Below are 22,885 nucleotides of genomic sequence, written 5' to 3'. Positions count from 1 at the left end.
CATGTTTCATCAGTAAATCACAGTGTAGACCTCTTTGACGTCTTGTTTTGGTAGAAAGAGATGCAACTGAATCCAAGAAAGGGCCGTGTTAAAGTCACTGGTAAAGGATCATTTTCTGTGGGTTTGTCACTGCAAGAGACCCCTTTCACACGTGGTCATTTGATACTTTGTCAAAATGTAGAAAAGATACAAAATATGAGAATGATACCGACAAGTCTGTACTCTTCTACTACAATAGAAATACATTGGCAGAGTGCATTGTCCTGATGTCGCTTGGAGAAAGGAGCTCCCTTTCTCACATTACATTACCAAGAAACCTACAGGACTTTGCAAACATATGAATCTAATGGAATTGCATTCATATATTTTGTACGAAGCCATCATAGGGGTATATGTGCACATATTGGATTTAGGTGGGACAGTCTGGAGGTGCCGTATCAGGTAGGAGAGGAAGACGCATTTAGATATTTTTAGACAGCGCACTGAGCTGTAGAGACTCCTGACAAAGCTGCCATTGTTCCTACTGTCTGAAGGCTTGCTGGCCCACAGAGGGATGGCATTGTTTTATCATGTAATGCTACCAGTGATCTGCTCAACGATAGCACCCTATGTTTGGTAAAGTAAGACAGCAGTATATCACAGCCACTATTGGGTCACCTCATCTCAGTGTAGTGTTTGACTGAGTCCCGCTGAGAACAAATGGAGGCGAAAGCAGAAACCACCTCTTTTAAGACAGCATTCCGGAGGAAAAAAAGAAAGGGGAAATAAAGAAAGAAAAGGGAAAATGCCTTTTGTAAAATGATACAGAGCTCAGGAGAGATGCCTGACAAAGTGCCATTTTCAGATTTCCCTGTTGCTTTTATATTCTATTATTTGGCTGGGGGGCGGGGTAACCGATCAAACGTGTAAGAATAAAAATCTTACAACCCCCTCCAAGCTAAGCAGGCACACACATGTGCACTGGTATCCTCTGAAAGGTAACACCCTGGTACTGTGCCAGTGTGAGTGGAAAGACCTGAACAGGCTCGGTGGTGATTATTATCTGATGATACTTACTTTCCACACAGGATGGAGAATGTATCACTTTATCTTCCACATCCTACTCAAATAGTCCCAAAATATGAGTATATTTGGGTATTCCAAAATGCAATAAATATGTAATAAAACTGGAATAATGATACTTATATACACGTATTGCTGATGATAATCAAATGATGGTCAACGACTGACTGTACCTAAAACTTAAATAAAGCCATATCGTGAAAAATTCACTTTCTCAGTGCTTGTGCACATGCATTTGGGTATCTGGAGTGCATACCAACCCACACACTGTGAAATAAGACAACCCTGTCAGTTATTTGTGGGCTGTCTAGATCAGAAAACATGTGATTTCCCAAGCGATTCAGATTTGGCTCCCCTTCCTATGTCACATGCAGGCTCATTAGAATATACCGCCAACAACTTGAGAACTACCTTTGCAAAGGTGCACCATTTTTTTCTCTAAGCCAATCAGAGCAGACTGGGCTTTTTCAGGAAGGGGGGTCTTAAAGAGACAGGCGCTAAAATGGAGCATTTCAGACAGAGGGTGAATACAGGTATATTCAGACGGACATGCTGAGAAAAATAATGTGTTTTCTGAACATTAAAGCATGTAAACATGTTCTAGTAGAAACCCAAAATACAAGTATGAACCTGAAAATGAGCAGGATATGCCCCCAACCCCTTAACACTCCCGACGGTCATATGAAACAAGAAAGACTGAGGAATCCATTGGTACCAACCATGTCATGCTAAGGCGCCCTTGACCTCTGACCTCCAGATATGTGAATGTAAATGGGTTCTATGGGTAACCGCGAGTCTCCCCTTTACAGACATGCCCACTTTATGATAATCACATGCAGTTTGGGGCAAAAACCATGCATTTTTTTAATGCTGTATAAATGTGTTATCTTCTCCTATTCTAAAAATGGTGTGTTTGAATATTTCTGCATACTGGGGACCATAAACAGTCATGGAATTGCAAATTGATGATATTAATCCCCGTATTAGCCATTTCATTGTAGTGAGACCATTTTTTGAAACTCACTGTATAAAATGATCTGTGCGTGGTGACCTCTAGGATAATCACAGCCTCATGAAACTTTACAGCCACAAACTAGAGACCTAGAGCATTCAGAGGATGGATGGATCAGACTAGAGACCTAGAGCATTCAGAGGATGGATGGATCAAACTAGAGACCTAGAGCATTCAGATGATGGATGGATCAGACTAGAGACCTAGAGCATTCAGAGGATGGATGGATCAAACTAGAGACCTAGAGCATTCAGAGGATAGATGGATCAAACTAGAGACCTAGAGCATTCAGAGGATGGATGGATCAGACTAGAGACCTAGAGCATTCAGAGGATGGATGGATCAAACTAAAAACCTAGAGCATTCAGAGGATGGATGGATCAAACTAGAGACCTAGAGCATTCAGAGGATGGATGGATCAGACTAGAGACCTAGAGCCTTCAGAGGATGGTTGGATCAAACTAGAGACCTAGAGCATTCAGAGGATGGATGGATCAGACTAGAGACCTAGAGCATTCAGAGGATGGATGGATCAAACAAGAGACCTAGAGCATTCAGAGAATGGATGGATCAGACTAGAGACCTAGAGCATTCAGAGGATGGAAGGATCAAACTGGAGACCTAGAGCATTCAGAGGATGGATGGATCAAAACTAGAGACCTAGAGCATTCAGAGGATGGATGGCTTTCAATAGCTAGATTGACAATAAGGGGGTTTCTGAGAAGTTTACACGGCATACGTGCTCGCCATCCAATCGCCGAAAATGCAATTCATGCAGAAATCTCCAAACGTCAAAAGTTTTTGATCCCAAATCACAGCATGGCTTTTTCTATGGTGTTCCTCAAGGTCTTGGTGTCTTAATGTGGTATTTTGGAGGGATTATTGATCATTTTTATCAATTCTCAAGTGGTAAAAAAAAATGGTTAAATTTAGCACCAAATCTGTGTAACAAATGGTATCAACCCAAAAATTGCTCCAACAATTTATATGAGACATAAGCAGGGAGACGGCCATCACAAAGTTATGTCATCATGTTCTATGCTCTTATACACTTTCACAATTTATCTTAAAGGTCCCATATAGTAAAAAGTGAGATTTTCATGTCTTTTACACTATAAAACAGGTTTAAGTGCTGTATAAGTACTGTTAAACTATCAAAACACTCAATATACGTAGAAACACACACAGCTCGTATTCAGAAATTGTGCGTTTCAAACAAGCCGTTAGGATTTCTGTCCATTTGTGATGTCACAAATATACAATATTTAGACCATTACACGGTTTTAAACGTAAACATTCTATATGTGTCCCACTTTATTTCCTGTTGCAGTGTATGTAAATAACATCAGCTGACAGGAAGTAAACATGAACCCAAATTGTTGCCTAGCAACGCAATGCCGTTGCAATTCTGTTGAAATGCACTAAAACGGAGCATTTCAGACAGAACATGAATACAGGCATATTCAGGCAGACAGTATGAGGAAAATAAAGTTTTTTTGAACATTACAGCATGTAAAGATGTTCTAATAAAAACCCAAAATACAAGTATAAACCTGGAAATGAGCACGATATGGGACCTTTAATTGATTAATTCATTTATTAATACATTTTATTTCTTATTAATGACTAGAACAACTTGATCCACAGTGCTGTGCTGCATCTCAAATTAATCTTCAGGTTCCCAGCTTTCAGATGGTGTACACCACTTCTATGTAACATCTACTGTTGACCTGCTATCTCCCCCTGAATATCCACTGTCCCCCACCCCTACCCCTCTGAAAAAAAGAGGGCGGAATGGTAAGGGGTTAAAGGGTCAGCTGCTGTACCTATATGTCTCTGTTGATTGTTACTCGTCAGCTTGGACTGCCTGTGTTTTCTCCACCAAATATGTGATATTGGTAGAGACTTTTGATAGTGAAGACAACATCAAGCAAATATGAAGAAGCTCAGTAATCTGATAACTTTCAGTAACACATATCTGATGAATCCATCTTCAGTACAAGCCTTCAGCTCACCACTGTTACCACATCAAAGTGAATGAAAGAATTCCTTCCCATCTGTATCACAAAGTAAATTAAAAGAATGCCGACTATTACTGTGGGAATATGATTTAAGCCTATACATATGCCTTGTGTTGCGATATCATTGACTGAAATCTGACACTTAACTATAAATAAAAACCTACGGCGTACACATTTACAGAGGGGCTGTCATTATTAACCCCTTCCATCAAGTATAAATCCTTTTTAGTACCTGTTGGGGAACAGTGTTGCGCTTTGTCAGGGCCTCAGTTACTGAAGTTGTGATCTTTAAAGACAGTAAAGTAAAAAAAATACATTTTCAAGCTCTGTGTATTAGCTGCCCTCTCTGCTAGCCAGTAATTTTACATTTTTAAATAAATTATGGTAAAAAAAAATTCACAGTTAAAATGATCAATATGGTTAATTTGAAAGATAAACATAAATGATTTAAAGGGGACATATCATGCTCATTTCCAAGTTCATACTTGTATTTTGGGTTTCTACTAGAACATGTTTACATACTTTAATGTTTAAAAAACCCTGTATTTTCCTCGTATTGTCTGCTTAAATATACCTGTATTTACCCTCTGTCTGAAATGCTCCGTTTTAGTACATTTCAATGGAATTGCAACAGAATTTGTTTTGCTAGGCAACGTCTTGGGTCCATGTTTACTTCCTGTCAGCTGATGTCATTCACATCCACTGCAACAGGAAATAAACTGGGACCCATTTAGAATGTTTACGTTTAAAACTTTGAAATGGTCTAAATACTGTAGATTTGTGACATCACAAATGGACAGAAATCCTGATGGCTTGTTTCAAATGCAGAGTTTCTGAATACGGGCTGTGTGTATTTCTCTGTGGATTAAGCGTTTCGATACTTTCACAGTATTTATATAGAACTTCAACCTGCTTTATGATATAAAAGCCATGAAAATGTCACTTTTTACAATATGGGACCTTTAATACCTAAGTGCCCTGACATGACTGCATGCCTTCACCTCAGCCTCAGCGAAACATTCATGGCTACTGAACGTAGCTGGCACATAAGAAATTAATGGAGCAGAAAATGATAGAAAATAGCACATTTCTTCACCTTAAATAGTTCAAAACCAACAAAAAAAATGGGCAGGGGTCAGCAACCTTTACTATCAAAAGAGCCATTTTAGGCAAAGTAAAAAAAAAAATTTGTCTGGAGCCACAAAACATTTGAGCATTGTGATGAAGGTAACACAGTTTATAGTCTAAGTATATAGTATATAAGTCTAATGCAGTGAGGGCCAAAGAGAAAATGTACTACAGAGTATTAGGGTCACATTTAGGGGGAAAAATCAGAGGTTTCCAGAATAAAGTCATAATATTACGAGAAAAAAAAAGTCGTACTATTATGAAATAAAGTCATAACTTTATGAAAAAAAAGTCGTAATATTACGAAAATAGTCATAACCTTATGAGAAAAAAGTCATAATATTACTAGAATAAAGTCATAACTTTATGAGAAAAAAAGTCGTAATATTACGAAAATAAAGTCATAACTTTATGAGAAAAAAAGTCATAATATTACGAAAATAAAGTCATAACTTTATGAGAAAAAAAGTCATAATATTACGAAAATAAAGTCATAACTTTACGAGAAAAAAAAAATAACACGTAAAATTACTACTTTATAAGATTATGACTTTATTTTTGAAATCTCAAATTTATTTTTTTTCCTCAATGTGGCACTAATACTCCGTCGTACCGTCGTACCATAGACCTACAACAATGATAAATAAAAATGAAAATGTAAACAAAAACGAGTTATTCATTTCCATTTTTATAAATCCACAGGGAGCCACTGGAGAGGAGCTAAAGAGACGCATGTGTCGCCAGAGCCGCAGGTTGCTGACCCCTGTTATAGTGAGACAGATAGGCTGAGTGGACTGGTTATAGTGGGACAGAGAGGCTGAGTGGACTGGTTATAGTGGGACAGAGAGGTTGAGTGGACTGGTTATAGTGGGACAGAAAGGCTGAGTGGACTGGTTATAGTGGGACAGAGAGGTTGAGTGGACTGGTTATAGTGGGACAGAAAGGCTGAGTGGACTGGTTATAGTGAGACAGAGAGGCTGAGTGGACTGGTCATAGTGGGACAGAGAGGCTGAGTGGACTGGTTATAGTGGGACAGAAAGGCTGAGTGGACTGGTTATAGTGGGACAGAGAGGCTGAGTGGACTGGTTATAGTGGGACAGAGAGGCTGAGTGGACTGGTTATAGTGGGACAGAGAGGTTGAGTGGACTGGTTATAGTGGGGACAGAACGGCTGAGTGGACTGGTTATAGTGGGACAGAGAGGTTGAGTGGACTGGTTATAGTGGGACAGAACGGCTGAGTGGACTGGTTATAGTGGGACAGAGAGGTTGAGTGGACTGGTTATAGTGGGACAGAAAGGCTGAGTGGACTGGTTATAGTGGACTGTAGGGGGCAGTACCATAAAAGCGGTTTTCAGTACTTCGCCAGGTGTTTGTTTGTGGATAGATTAGCGAGATAGCGTCATAACTGCAAGATGCTGTCATGAAACGTTACAGGTGTAGTTGAGATCAGTATGAAGGTTGAGTTCGAAGATGGGTGTGGTCCGAGGAAGAGGGCGAGGAGGTAAGAGGGGAGGAAGTGAGGAGGGGTCCGTTGCCCTTCCCCCGGCCCATTTTGGAGTTGCAGCTGGTGTAATCCCATCACAAGATGCTCTCTAGCTCTACTGTTTGCCTCTATTTTCTCTTCCAAATACATTTGTTCATCTGACTGCTCATGTTTCTCTCTGTCTGACTTCTTTTCGGTGATGTGACTGTGTTCCCCAGATCTCAGTTATTAACTTGGTGAGTAGGGTTATTATTAATGGTAATGATAGAATGATCCGTTGTATGAATGATATCCAGTATGAGACCCAGATTCTGACCTTTAATATTTTACAAAAGTAAATTCATCAAACACACAAAAGAAACGTTAACTTTAGTTTATTCACACATTTTTGCTTTTTAAGTTTGAAAATCTGCATATTCTGTACATTCAGTAGTTAATGATGTGGAAGACTTACAGCCATTTGATAGCCACATAAGACATGTATGAAGTGTTTCCCTGACTGTGACGACCAAAGTCTGCTGAGGAACCGATTGGAGAAGGCAGTCAATGTATGACAAACTCATTCACACGCAATACAAAACTGCTGCTGCAAAATGGCAACGTATCAAATCCAGAACCGCGTAGAGAAAGATGGACAGTATATGGAACAATGAAACAAAACTGAAATGTGGTGGAGAATATTCTGGTATGATGAACACTTGAGTATTTATTTATCACTCACATGTGGGAATACTGCATAATAAAAATGATTAGTGAGTCAGAAGGGAGGAGGCTGCATCCACAATCTTGCTATTCAGAATGTATCTTAGCAGTAATATTCAAATCAATTAGATCCAAGACATCAGTAAAACTGCTGCAGGACCAACAATCAAAAACCCCTGGCATTCAAATTACAAAACTCACATTCTTAAATTAGTGAAAACAAATTTAAACAAACACTCACTGGTTTTGTTCTAGTTCCATTTCAGCGACTGCATCTTTTAGAGGATACAGTCTTCTAAAGTGTGCCATTCAGAAGACTGAGGGGGCTACTGGGCTGTACCTGTGCACCGAGAGACACTCTACCCTCACTAAGATCAAACCAATTCAGATGATCCTTATTTAAAGGTCCCATATTGTAAAAAGTGACATTTTCATAGCTTTTATATTATAAAGCAGGTTTAAGTTCTATATAAATACTATGAAAGTATCGAAACGCTTAATCCACAGAGAAATACACACAGCTCGTATTCAGAAACTGAGCTTTTGAAACAAGCTGTCAGGATTTCTGTCCATTTGTGATGTCACAAATATACAATATTTAGATCATTATACTGTTTTAAACAAACATTCTAAATGTGTCACAGTTTATTTCCTGTTGTAGTGTACGTGAATGACATCCGCTGACAGGAAGTAAACATGGACCCAAGCCGTTGCCTGGCAACACAATTCTGTTGCAATTCTGTTGAATTATACTAAAACAGAGCGTTTCAGGCAGAAGGCGAATACAGGTAAATTCAGGCCGACAGTACGAGGAAAATAAAGTTTTTTTTAAAACATTACAGCATGTAAACATGTTCTAGTAGAAACACAAAATACAAGTATGAACCTGAAAATGAGCACGATATGGGACCTTTAAATAAAAGTTTAGCATTAGGAGGTCTCAAATGGCTGACAAAGTAGTACATACCAGACGTAAACTCAGGACATTTTAAATGATATGTGTAATCTTCCAAATCTGTAGTGATTGAACTTGATATCAACCATGTATTATGTAAGGGATAATGTACAGCGAGTCATTGTTGTGAAAGAAAACCCGACAGGGCGATGCTGCACCCTGACGCGGTTGGGAAATAAGGGGTTTCTTTCACAACAATGACCCGTTAGCTGTACACGGCTACTTGTACTTCTACTTGTAAGAAATCAATAATTTGACACAAAACAGTCCGCCAGAGTCCGACATCAGAGCTGCGCACATAGCAACGGTCTGTTATAGAGAAATAACAGACCGTAGAATGCCTTGATTAACCAATCAGAATCAAGTATTCAACAACGCCGTGCAATAAATATATTTAAACTGCTAATAACTGATAACCAACTGGGTCCACTCAACTGCTAAATACAAATTGGTCACCAAATGCATTGCCAGACTTTACAAGGGCACCATTAAACAAATATCAATTCAGCACTCAATCAATTATAGAGGACATATCAAGACAACCCAGTCAGTTTTTTGTGGGCTGCCTAGATCAGAAAACATGTGATTCAACAAGCCAATCAGATCTGGCTCCCCTTCCTATGTCACATGCAGGCTTATTAGAATATACCGCCCACAGCTTGAGAACTACCTTTGAAAAGATGCACCATATTTTTCTCGCAAGCCAATCAGAGCAGGCTGGGCTTTTTCAGGAGGGAGTCTTAAAGAGACAGGCGCTAAAACGGAGCGTTTCAGACAGACGGTGAATACAGGTATATTCAGACAGACATGATGAGAAAAATAATGTGTTTTTTGAACATTAAAGCATGTAAACATGTTCTAGTAGAAACCCAATATATAAATCTGAACCTGAAAATGAGCATGACATGTCCCCTTTAAGGCCCCTATAAACTGAGCGATCTCACAGGTTTCATCGTCACATCGTCACATTGTGTGAGATGGCCTGATAAAATCTTGGTTGCAATCTGGCATGTCAGATTGTGCTATGAAGCTTTGGTGAATCTAGGTAGATATAGAAAAGATCTATGCAAGCAGAGATGTCGTCTACTCACACATCCTGTTCTACAGTTTTCTGAGGGAGGAAATGCACTCGCCTGTGCTCGCCTCAAGGATGCACACGATGACTTTTGTCAACTTTCATTGTCTTCAGGACACACAGTGTAAAGGGGCCTTTAAGAACACAAAGGACTCGGTGGCAGAGTCCTTCACATTCAGGAAAAACAGGGCTGCATTTGGAGGAGCCTATAAAATAGGACCGGTCCAGACTATTCAGTTTTGAAAGGCAGACTTTGACGGATGCAGCCCCTGAAACGGGACACAGGTGTGTATCCCTGTGGTTGTGGTCTTGATATTTATAAGAAAAGAAATGATCTTGCCTACAGTAACCCACTCACTGCCTGTGTGTAGTCTTGTTTAAAGTCATCTAATCCCAGTTTACCTGCATAGAGCAAAGTTTGCATTTCACAATGTGCACATTTTCACATAATATCCCAAACCAAGGCTACAGACAAACACGCTATAGTTTTACCATATGACACTTGACATAATAATGCAGGTGAACATTGTTAGAATGGATTTGTGAATACAACATATTAAGAAAACCAACTTTAGGCGCCACACAGTGTCACTACGAATTTTAAAACACATGCAGAGACAGAGAAAGAAATATTTCCTGTGGCGTGGGCATTACTTAGATCCCAAATCCTACATTTATTTTGAATTGTCAAAATGAAAAATTCACAGTATAATCTCCACAACAGAGTTACCTGCAAGAGATGATGAATTTTAAAAAAGCACCCAACATGTCTGCCATAAAAATCTAATTCCAAATGATTCTTGTACAACAGAGTACTTGAACTCAGACACGCAGAAAAAAAGTAAAAATACTTGAATCACACCAAACAGATCACAATACTTTCCAAACTTTAAATACATTAAGAATACCAGAGATCATTGCTTAAATAAATTCTACAAAAATATCTGTTGTACATGTAACATATTTACATTGACTGTAGCTTCTAGCGATTGTTGTCAGTGTTATCCAAAACGTCGATCGTTATTCATGATTCCATCGACAACTGCTTTAGTGAGTCAAGGTGGTGCTTTCAGAACAGATTTTTATCACAGTGCATTCACTCCAAACTCAAATGTACTACACATAGTGTCGAGATGGATTGATTCATAGTTGCTCACTGCAGAACACTTTCACTGTTCAACTGGTAGTATCAAATTAATATTTCTAACCATCAAAGTGAAGTTCCAAAATCATTTCAGCTGCATGTTATATTCTTACTTGTGTCATGAAATACAGATGTATCTGTGCACGTTATTCTGAAGTAAATCGAATCTTGTGAATTATTTTTTTTCAAGATGCACTCCCTGATTTTGTCACAGCACCAAAACCTTAAAACATCTGTTCAATTCAAATAGTCAGACTGAATTTTGCTTCACTTCGTTCATTCAGTCTGACGGGAGATATTGATGTAACGCTGGGCAGGCACTGTACTGATTAAAGGGGTAGTTTGGGTGTTTCTCAGTGGGGTTGTATGAGGTACTTATCCATAGTCAGTGTATTACTACAGGACATGTAGATGGAGTTTGGAGAAGCAGACAGGAGTACCAGCACTGGAGCAAAGCCATGTACTGCTGTGGACGGGGGCAGCAGCTAAACGGATTTCAGACGCCTAAAAAAAAAGGCTCACCTAAAAAAATGAATATCAGTTTAAATGTATGCTATATTTAGAATATTTTCCGAAAGGGACCTGAATTGAAAGTGAAACTTATTTACTGGTATAGGCCTGCTATTTTTGTCAGTCTGGCTGCTTTGAAGAGAGCAAAGATAAGTTTCACTTTCAGTTCCCCGTTGGAAAGGGCTGTCTGACCACAAGATGAAGCGGTAAAAATATCCTAAATATAGCGTAAACTTTAACTAATTCTTTTAATGGTCTTCAAATACATTTTGCTGCTGCCCCCGTCCACAGCAGTGCATTGCTTTGTTCCTGTGTTGGTACTTCTGTCTGTTTCTCCAAACTCCATCTAACTCCAAACAGGTTGGTAGTCACTAATTATTTAGAGCTGAATTTACACCAGACGCATGATTAATTGCCTGAATGATCAACCATGTGGCTGTTGGGATGATAACATGAATTTCTGGCAGGTCAGAATGTTTCTTTGGTTGTTCTGAATTGAAGTGAGCTTGTGTTCATCTTATTGGAGCAGTATCTGACATGCAGACCATACAGTCCACATCTCTAGCCATCATTAGCTCCACATTTAGTTTTTTCTTCCTGCTTTCTGTTCAGAGCAAAGTTGCACAAACTTAACACTGATTTTATCTTCCTGCATAGCTAGCTAGCTATGCTCGGTCAATTGTTGGAACTAGCTGCGTGTCAATGGTCACAACACAGGTGCTATTTGCTTCATAAGTCATTGAGCAAACTGGAGATGTGGGTGGTGATTCAGCGGTTTGGAACCAGGCAATTAGACTCACTATTAGGTTGATGAAACATAATCAGGGAGTGTACCTTGTCAACTGTTTTTTTAAAGCTATCATTATCCAAGTTGTTCGACACAATGCTGAGAAATAAAGAAAATCACCACTGCAGCAATTTGAGTTTAGCTTCCTATAGCTCAGTGAAAAAAAAGAAAGAAAAAAGACTCATTGGCAAGTATGCACTTGATGACGAGGATAACATCTTGCACACTTTTACAGTGACAACATAAATGGTAATAACGCTAACTGTAGTAACAATGCTATCTGTCAAATGAGGTTTTCTTTTCCCCAACAAAACACATAACCTTTGCCCCACATGAGGTGGATCCATTTCCACTCTTCAGCCACTGTTCTAAATGTAAAAAAGGCTGGAATTGAGAACAGGAGCAGAAAACGATTGAACTGGACAACCAGGCTGGACTAACTATCCTTCAGCACGTACAGAGCAGACCCGTGGACATGTCTTCCAGACGAGGAGCATCGTGATTGCATAGTCTTTAAAAATTATAGTTTTTTAGTCCCCCTCTCCTCTTCTATTGTTGCTGCCTTCACACATTGTCAAACTTATGTTTTAAATAGTCTTTCATAACCTTTGCAATCGGTAGATCCTCCAACAATTTCAAGCTTTGAAGGCCAATGCAGTGACGGATTTTTATTCGACACAAATCTTGTAGTGTCCGAGGTTGTCCTGAAAGAGGAAGAGAAACAGTTATTACACAGTGGAATAACACCTGAGAGGGAGTTCATTACTACAGCCTGACCGATGCATCCGTGGGACCATTTTAATCAGCCAGGTTTGGCTTATTGCAGATAAGTCGGTATTGGTATTTACGTTATGTATATTCAAATAAAAATACAATCGCTTATACAGCATGCAAACGGTGCCATCGAACTTTTCAGACGAAAAGGAGGAAACACTTCCAACTCAAAGACAGACATTTAGATTCATTCACAGAATTTAAGATGAGTGAGTTTCATTTCATCTCAACGTTATATTAACAACGTTATATTAACAACGTTATATTAACAACATATCCAACGTGTTTTATTGCTTTGTTTTTGTTTTTTTACCGTGGGATCGAATTGGGTATCGAAAATCGTGGAATTTCACTGATACTGAATTTCTGGTATTGTTATGTCTCTACTGTAAAATGTAAAGCAATACAACAGCCCTTCATTTTAAACTAAGCTTGTTTAAAATTTGTAAAAAAAAAAAGGTTTCTGTTGTGAGTACAGCTTGTTTGTGTGTGTTCAGTTCTACAATCCATTTTGTGCTGTGTGGTGTTATATTAAAAAGGAAAACCATCCAGCTGAGAGAGGCACATTTAAGCTTGATAATGGATGATACTACCACTAGAATATGCTAAAGTAAGACTTTTTTAAATCCTAAACATGGGGCTTTAATGCTTTCGCTCTTCCATATACAGTATGGAAATTAGCTTAGCACCAAAAGCCTTCCTCAGGCATTAATCAGTAATCAGTACCCCAAATCACTCAATATACACACTTTTATCAGCTGCATGCAAACAGCTGGGAAGAATCCCCTTGATTCCAGGAAGTGATGTGTGTGGGTGTTATCAGTGTGATGTGGGTAGAGTGACTCTTCTCTCCCTCCACCATAGGAAACACCCGTCAGCTGAGTAAGGTGGATTAAACACAAGAACAAAACTCCAGGACAATTCCCCATCTCCATGGACTCCATGATGCTTCAGAGACATTTCAATGCAGGGCCTGTACCGTTCCTTTCACCTTCACTGTACCGGGACGGCAGCACAAGTCTCCAAACAGCTACCTACTACCTACTACTAACATGCATTTTTATGATTTGATTAAACTGAGCCGTTTAGATAAACAGCAAGTTGTCAGAAAATATAGAGTATATTTACTTAATAAGTGTATTTATTTTATGATTTGTATGAATAAAATCAAACTCCATGCACCCAGGTGGCCACAAAACCCAAATACCAGGATAGTTACAATTATCCCTTTTCCATTGCAGGAAGTTAACTAAATATAACAGAGCATGTTATATTTCTACATCTATTGTAACAGGTTCTAGTTTTGTTTCCATGAATGTGGGCAAGCTCAGAAGGTGATACTAAATGGAAGCTCCAGGTAATGGCAGCAGTGCTGTCGATGTCTGATGTGAAACACCAACACAGCCAAACGGTGCAGGGAAAAGATTTAAAAGGTGAAACCAGATTATGGATTTTTGGAAAAAATCAATAACAATATTACTTCTGCTCACTTTTCTCGCCTACCAAACAGAGCCTAAAAATGATGAGGTTGGAACCACTCTCAGCTCTTTAATGAAGGATATCGGAAACGTCACGGTTTGTAAAACAGTGAAGAACGTCGTACCAAAACCTCACAAGGCTCTTAACAGCTTAGGTCATGAGAGGCCCAGGTTATGGACTGCATAGACTGAAGTTCTTTTGTTCAGTACAGCCAGAGAATATGAATTATGTAACTAATACAATCATCTTACATGGATTAATGACATGTTACTCAGTGGGTGCAAAAACTAGCCTCAGGTCAACAGGCTGCCAGAATCATCACTGCACGTCCTACAGGAGCTAGTAGGGATGTTCAGAATTAACTGTTAACCGACATTAAGCATTTTAACCGATTAACGCTATCGGTTAAAAGAAATATTTATAATTAATTAAAAAGCTGAGTGGCTCAGAGGAGCGGCTCGTCTCTTTAAGGAGAAAAGCTGGTCCACCTTAACAGCCCACCTTAAGAGGCGGAGCCGGAGTTGCAGGATACAGGAAGTCGGCTCCGGTCTCTGGCTCGCTTGAGTGGAGCGGAGGAGTTGTAGTTTAGTAGCATTTATTCACCGACAAATAAACTGTACACACACTGCTACACCTACGATCACAGCTAGAACACCACCAACAACCTCACACTCACCAACAACACACACACACACACGGTCTGTTGGAAACTCACTAAAGTTACTCAGACTACGTGTGGCGGCGGCGAACACGAAGCCTCCGGCAATGCTAGAGCTGCTAACGTAGCACAAATACACTGTAGGACACTCACTAAAGTTCCGCCGGGCAGACACACAGCTGACAACCTGCTAAACTAAACTAAATGTGTGGTGGAGACTTTTACTGGGAAAGTGGCTGCATGTCCGCGACACTACACGCAGCATCGTAGCTGCTAAGTTAACGCCCCCGGACGCTGAACTGGAGACTCAGTTGTCTGTTGTGTTCGTACACTGCAGCTGGCGCGACGCACAAATCTTGTGGGTTAACGGTTAATAATCGGTAACGAGGGTCGGTTAAGACATTTTTTCAAAATGAGCATCCCTAGGAGCTAGCATTATGCCTTTTTAATAATTCAAGGATTTTGAACAGATCTAGACTTGTATGTGGAACATTAGAACATTATAGATATATCTATGTGACACTTTCTCTGGGTGGAGTATGGGCTTGAAGTCGGAGCCTTTGTATGAGGACAGGTTTACATGTTGCAGGAGTTGACATGAGAAAAAACCTAAGGGGAGCAACACTGACATGTGCAGCAGTTGAAAAGAGCCGGGTGCCTGTCATACGGCGTGGGACAAGCCTTTCATGGCATATGAGTTAATCCAGGAGGTAGAGGTGTAATCAATAACCCAGCAGATATGTGATCTGGCTGAGGGTTGGGAGTCTCTGAAAGGGCTTGTCTGAATCAGTGCACAGCTCTTTGATATCTTTGATATCAAAGTGCAGGGGGCAGCGGAGGAATGCAGCCATTGTTCCCTCCAAATCATAATGCTTCAGGTAATGTGCTCTCCTGTTCCTCCACCCTGGGATTGTTCTGGGACTGAACAGTAGTCATTAGAAGAACCTTGTGCTGGCAAGCAGCACTCTTTCACTCTTTACATTTGTTCTACCTTTTCCTCCTCACAACTTACAATCAAAAGCTCTATCACTTATTGTACTAAACTTGGAATCCTTTTCTACCTCCCATCTACTTTCACAGACTTCTTTTCACAGTTAAGGGCTTTTCCACACGAGGAGTGATCGACTCAACTCGTAATTAATTTTTAATGAGAGGTGAGCAGGCAGGTAGGGAGGTGCAGGCGATCTGAAACAGGGAGCGACGAGCGGGCGCAATCCTGTGAAGCCGTCGTGGCTGCGCTCGTCATACACACACAAATTGAAAAAAAGCGTCATTCACTGAAAAGCGAGTTGGTTGCATCCCTGTAATCGACTAATCGGTCATTGATTCTATCTTTATTGTTTTTCTATCTATGAATTGAACAATATTTTTTATGCTATCAGATTATTAATTTCCAAAACTCAGAAACTGCATCAATTGCAGAGGTTTAGGATCACTCTTTCAGCCCAAGTAGGTAAAATGTGAAAAGGAGAAAATAAGTAATTTTAGTATTAGTCAACAAGGTGAGACGTGAATAAATGGATATACTACAGATGTTTACTGAAACATCTGTAGTATATCCATTTATTACAGATGTTTACTGAAACACTGAATGGTCAAATACACTGAACTTCAGATGCTATTAAAATCAATCTGCTGCAAGAGCATCTGAGGACACGTTCTTTTCCCCCTTATTTGACTTTCAAACCAATTCCAAAAGACAGTCAGTCAAACAATTTGTTGCAGAAAATCACTTAAAGACTAATTTAACGAAGGGTTTATAGCTTAGGTAATTTAGCATGTAATGACACCAAACACTTGCTGGTTACAACTTTTGGAATGCGTTGCTTTTCAGCGGTTCTATCAAGTATATTTAATACCTCCGGGGTTTTAAATGTTTGTCAGATAAAATGTGTTATGATTTTTATTATTCATATTATTATTATTAGCCTAAACAATTCAAATAATCAATTGATAATTCCTAATGATAACTAGTTGTTGAACTGTTTTCACTCTGTGGGAACGGGGACCGATATGGAACGCTGTGTGACGTGTTTGTGTGACAGGGTGTGTGTTGGAGAGACTCACTCGTGACCTCCTGTAGGAAGTCCAGACAGGGCCGGCTGATCCCAGACATGCTAACAGATACAGCTACTGGTGTCTGGCCCTCGTAGTTCCTGGTGTTGGTATCGGCCCCGTACATGTAGAGCATCTGGGCGCACAACACGTCGTCCCTGAGGGCAGACAGGTGCAAGGGGGTCTGGCCGTCTTCGAGGCGTCCGAGGTTAGTGTCCGCTCCCCTCTGCAGGAACATGCGGCAGTACGAGTGATTGCCTTTGATGACGGCGTATCGCAACAGGAAGCCGTTTTGAATGTCAATGTTGGCACTGTGGTCCAGGAGGATCCGTACACAGCTGGAGCGCTCGCGGATGATGGCCAACTGCAGCGGCGTGGTCCCTTTGTCGCTCAGCGGTCCACCTCGGCCCTGAACTCGAGGAGGAGGCGTACGAACGAGTCTCGGCCGTAATGGGCCGCCACGTGGAGCGGCGTCCAGCCGTCGTTGCTTTTTGCGTTTATAATGTCACTGCGAAACTCGGATTCCAGCATCAGTCGGGCGATGCGTGCTCTGCCGTGCATAGCAGCGTAGTGGAGGGCTGTGAAGCCGCCGATAAAGTCCTTCACTGTGGGGTCAGCTGCACGGACAAGAGTGGAAAGAGTGGAAATGAGAGGGAAATCAATACAGCAGGAGTCGTACTTTGAGTCACACTAATTGTCCTTTGTGAAGTAAAAACTCATTTCACAACATTTAGTGTGTTCTTGCACAGTGTTAATGTCATTTTTTAACTTAAAGCAAACAATGACCACTTAGAGTAACTAATATTATTATAATGTATTATAAAAATATTATAATGTATTACAACTATGGGATTTATAATACACTATCATAATTACTGCCAATGAGTAATTATGAAGTATTGTACTTCACCTTATTAGTCATTATAAAAGGCTTAGCATCATAAATATTTATGAGTGCTTATGATTATAATTACACAGTGCTATAAGCAAATTATAACACAAAGGTATGTTTAGAATGCATTATAGACATCAAAGAAAGTATTATAAAAAGCACTATATACAGTAAATAAATGTATTATTATCTATTTCTGCATTGAATAACACAAAAGTAACCATGGACGCCTAATGTCAGCTAAAGTCTGTCATTTAAGGAAATGAACCCCAAATGTAACGGCCATAGTTTGAATGTTTTAACTTCAAATTCTTTTCATAGTATCATATCTATATACCTACATATATAGATTTGGAAAAGAGATTATTCTAGATCACATTTTCTGTAGATGTGAGGACTGTTGTATATAAATATAATGTATTCTACAAACAATGTACAGCTTTATTCTGCACTTTACTCTAGTTTTAAAAACTCTCTACCTCAGTTCTTATCCCGCATTATATTCCATATTTGACATTTCTTAATATCTATATCTCCTATATTTTATTATCCAGCACTATTACACTTTTTGCATTATATTCAATTTTTTTTATACTTTGTACTACTTATTTGTGCCTTTTTTACTAATATGTTTGCACTATGGAACTGAGATGCTGGTATCTATCCATCTATCTATCTATCGGGTCGATTTCCTTGCCAGAGGAACAACCTATGTGTGACATCATGTTATACATCTTTCAACTTGAATGGCTTTCAGCTAACACAGTGGTGAATGAAAGACTGTCTCTTCCAGTTAAACAATGACCTCTAGTGTTAAGATCTATCATGGCATAATGCTAACTGAAGCCAACTTCAACAGCAAGACAAAACAAGACAAGGCCTCTGACCTCCGTGCTCGAGAAAGACCCGAACACATCTCTCTTTTCCTTTGGCAGCGGAGAAGTGGAGCAGCGTCCAGCCGTTGGCATCGCGGATCTTAGGCGAGTACCCTTGCTCCAGCATTCTCCTGACAGTGCAGACATCCCCCGCTGCCACTGCAGCCTGGATCTGCAGCTCCTCATGAAGCTCAGGGTTCCGTCTGCAGTGATGGTTCAGCATCCTGGAACATTTTGGAATGGGAAGGTTCATCTGTACCTAACCTCTGTTTGGTGAACACCTTCTTTATGTGGGGTGGGCATGCAGGTTTCTGACTCAGCTGCCAAGGGGTTGGTGACCTGACTGCTACGCTATGAAACTATTCTATCATCTAAAATACTAATTCATTATATATAATATATTTCACATACATTACAGTGCTATTTCAACTTGAATTGTCTAATGCACACCTGGTAGAGAGGTGCATAGGAGAAAGAAACCCTGCAAAAGAAGGTAGTACACATTGTCAGCACTAAGTTTACTGACGAATCGGTCATACAGACATAATATGAAATAACATCTTTCTACGCTGATATACTCTGATGTGTTTTGTCCTCCTCAGCCTGCTGGTGTTGCAGCGCAGCTCTCCTTTACCACAACCAGGATACCTCCAGTGTGAGTATTTCACGGAGAATACGGAACAATATACAGTTTGCTTTATCATTTAGTCTAGATGCACTTTTTACTATCACAAAAAAATGTATGTCTCTAATTTTAATAAAAATGTAAATCATATCATAGAACATTCGCCCTACAATAATAACTCTAATGTCTCCTTACAATCCACTGCAGTATCAATATCCTGTCAAATGTGGGATCGTTTTTTTAAATCTAGCGTATTCTTCCAAGTAGTTTGTCAATATTACTGAGTATCGATCCTAGTTTCATAAAATTACTTGCGATGCAAAAATGTGTCCTTATAATGAACTTTATGATCTTGAAGTTGAGTTAAAGCTGCAGTGGATAGAAATGGAGCAAACATGATTAAAAAAGTTATGTTTATAAAACGGTCACTATATCCTGACAGTAGTGCATGAGACAGGTAAACTGAAAAAAAATCATGTGTCCTCTGTGTCCTCTGGCATCCTCCGGTGCTCCTAACGGCATCTGCAAGACTTCACAGACCGGAGGAAAACAAGCAATAAGAGACGAGCTGGAGCCTTGCCGTCTCTGAGCAGATGTCAATCACTTGATTCCAATCCACTCGCACAAGCACATAGTATATTTGTGTAGGTATATAGAGCCTATATTGAATACCCTTTTCCTGCCTTTTAGTAAGAGATGTTGTGAATGAGGAAATAGAGTGATTTAATATGACATTTGTGCTTCCAACCCACTCGCTTACAAAAAATTGTTGACTATTGAAGATTTAAAGCTGCACTAGGCAGTATATTTTTGGCATCATTGGCAAAAATTCGACAATAACCTTTCAGCATATTATAATTCAAGTGTTCAGAGAGATAACTAGACTTCTGCTCCTCCTCATGGCTCTGTTTTCAGGCTTTAGAAAATCTAGCCCGTGACGGGAGACTTTGACTAATCACAGGTCATTTCAGAGAGAGCGTTCCTATTGGCTGTGCTCCGGTCATGTGACCGGAACTTGCCGTTCCTTCACCAGATTTCACAATGGCGGCGGTGTCACAAACTTTCCCATTTTTCAGCTAAACAGTGCACTACAAGATGATTCAGAGAACATTTGAGGAGAGAAATAGACATTAACGTAACAGAATATTGATTCATATTTGATCAGCGCTGCCTAGTTTGACCGTTTGGTCGGAGTTCGCGAGTGATTGACAACCGGCTCTCATAGACAGCAGATGGACAGCAGACCTCAGATCAGCTCTTACTGCTTGTTTTCCTCCGGTCTGTGAAATCTTGCAGATGCCGTTACGAGCACCGGAGGACACATGATTCTTTTCATGTTGCCTGTTTCATATATTACTTGTCACGATATAGCGACCGTTTTATAAAAATAACTTTTTTTAATCATATTTGCTCCAATCTGGCCTACTGATGCTTTGAATAGGTGTACAGCAGGTTTAGGTTAAACCTCCAATCTCAGTGATCTCTAGTGCCATTGAGGTGATTTGTACGGGACACAGTAACTGGACGTGAAGTATAATTTGTGCTTTAGTCCAATAATGCACAAATTATATTTTACGTGTTCACGTGGCAGTGAGTGTGTGTGTGTGTGTGTGTGTGAGGTCAATTTGTCAAATCATCTGCCCATGTCCACAAAGATCTGAATGGCGAGTGGACCACACTCACTGACAAATATGTGTGAACACGTCCCCCTATGCAGACACCCAGCGGAGTGAGCTTCCGATGTCCAGATACATTTGGGAGTATATCCAGCCCCTGAATCACAGATGCAGTTTACATCACAGGTTCTGAGGACATGACTGTGAGAGACCACCTGATTTGGTTCCAGACCACACAGCAGTTTAACAGCCCTGAGAAGATCACATCATTTCTCTTGTTGAGAGAAATGATTCAAATATTTGGAACTTCTTTTATTGGCCACTCTCAAGTAAAAGAAAAGAAAAGAAAAGTTACCTTTTGACAAGCTGAAGAGACGGGCTTCTCTTAGTCATATCGGAGCTGCACCTGTAAATATACAGCTGCACTGTCAGGGAGGCTGAGAGAGGACTGAGACACTCTCTGTCTTCTACTGGTTCTCCTGCAACACACACGCACGCACGCACGCACGCACACACACACACACACACACACACACACACACACACACACACACACACACACACACACACACACACACACACACACACACACACAGAGTGATTTTAGCAAGTCAGCAAAAAGGTGAGAAGCTGGAAAGAAACTGAATTGATCAAATCCTAATCTTCATGTGATGCACGTGCATCACATGAAGATTAGTACCCCATTAATGGATGTGTTATGGACACATTAATAACTGATACTAATAATAATAATACTACTGTTGAGTGACAGGAAGATCAATCAATGAGACTAATAACTTGCTAATAAAAGCAGGTCAGTTTAAAATGACTCTAACGTCTCATTGTTACAAACTAATGAGTAAAACGTTGCAACAAGACAGAAACCTCCTCAGCATGTATTAATCAGCAGCTCTGTAGTGTGTTAGCTGAACCGGTGGATGAACTAACAGTGAACAATAGACAGATAGAGAGGCTTTACCTGCTAACACAACCCAACAATAGTAAACCAGGACAGTAACTCACTAAAGCGCAGCGAGACACAGGGCTGATGGAGACAACTCGTGTCCCACATTACAGATCATGTGATGAATGAGAGACTCTTTGACTAACCTCTGATGATTTAATGGTATATATATATATATATATATATATATATATATATATATATATATGTGTGTATATAGCAGGCTGTTAGCTACCGCTGCTAGCCAGCAGGCTAACTAACTCCTCACCGCTAGCTGCTAGCTGCTGTGGACTAGTTGTAATGTCCCTTGTCTCTGTGAGGACAGATCTACCTCAGTACTCTGACTGCATCGGTATTAAAGTTGATTGTACATGTTTAGTGTTAGTCAGAGCAGCTGTGAGACTCTAAAACAAAGAGTGAACATACAGAGAGCCGCTGAGAGACGGTCCAGTGAGCCGATCAGCTCCACACAGGAACAGAGGAGTTGTGAAAGCTGCAGATGTCTGCTCCTCTAACTCCGATCCATCACTGAGCAGCAGAGTGGCTCTGAAAACTTCCCTAAAGGTCAGTCTCAGCACTGTGGAGCATCATTTCTCTGTTCAACTGTCCGCTTTAACAACAAAGTGTCTCTGGGAGACACATCACTTTGACCCCAGCAGCAAAAACAACACCACTTCCGGCGTCTCCGATCCTTCACAATAAAACCCTCCTCAAACACGTCCTCCTGCAAAACTAATGCAACAAAACAAACGAGAACCAAACAATCATCCACATGCAGGATAAGTTATAAGCTACATGGACCAATGGAAGAATGGACATTTGACTTCAACTCCGAATTGTTGGGAATATACAAACTATTGTGGTAAAAGATTTGGATGGAGATGTATAGAGACCAGTATAGGCTCCTAATAGCACACTGGACAACACACTGTGTCACACATTAAAGTCCTGCAGTGGAAATGTTACTCAGGCCTAATTATCAGGGAAAGGTACTTCAATTATTACAAGTAGAAAAACGTCTCCTGTGACTCAAACTATTATAGGTCCATTATATCATTAGGTTATTAT

General features: G+C 40.1%; 1 protein-coding gene across 1 annotated transcript; it reads right to left on the bottom strand.

The window, feature by feature from the left end:
* Positions 1-11,062: 11,062 nt before the first annotated feature.
* On the bottom strand, positions 11,063-22,524 carry asb7 (ankyrin repeat and SOCS box containing 7). Its single transcript, XM_037758093.1, is given in 6 exon segments — positions 11,063-12,583; positions 16,858-17,244; positions 17,247-17,462; positions 18,625-18,836; positions 21,209-21,332; positions 22,244-22,524. Coding segments are annotated over 5 exon segments (993 nt in total). The 5' UTR covers positions 21,247-21,332; positions 22,244-22,524; the 3' UTR covers positions 11,063-12,443.
* Positions 22,525-22,885: the final 361 nt, after the last annotated feature.

Source organism: Sebastes umbrosus, chromosome 2 (genome assembly GCF_015220745.1).
Source record: "Sebastes umbrosus isolate fSebUmb1 chromosome 2, fSebUmb1.pri, whole genome shotgun sequence".
Classification (NCBI taxonomy): Eukaryota; Metazoa; Chordata; class Actinopteri; order Perciformes; family Sebastidae; genus Sebastes; species Sebastes umbrosus.
The sequence above is the reverse complement of the archived record's forward strand: the minus strand, read 5'-3'. Positions and strand labels throughout refer to the sequence as shown.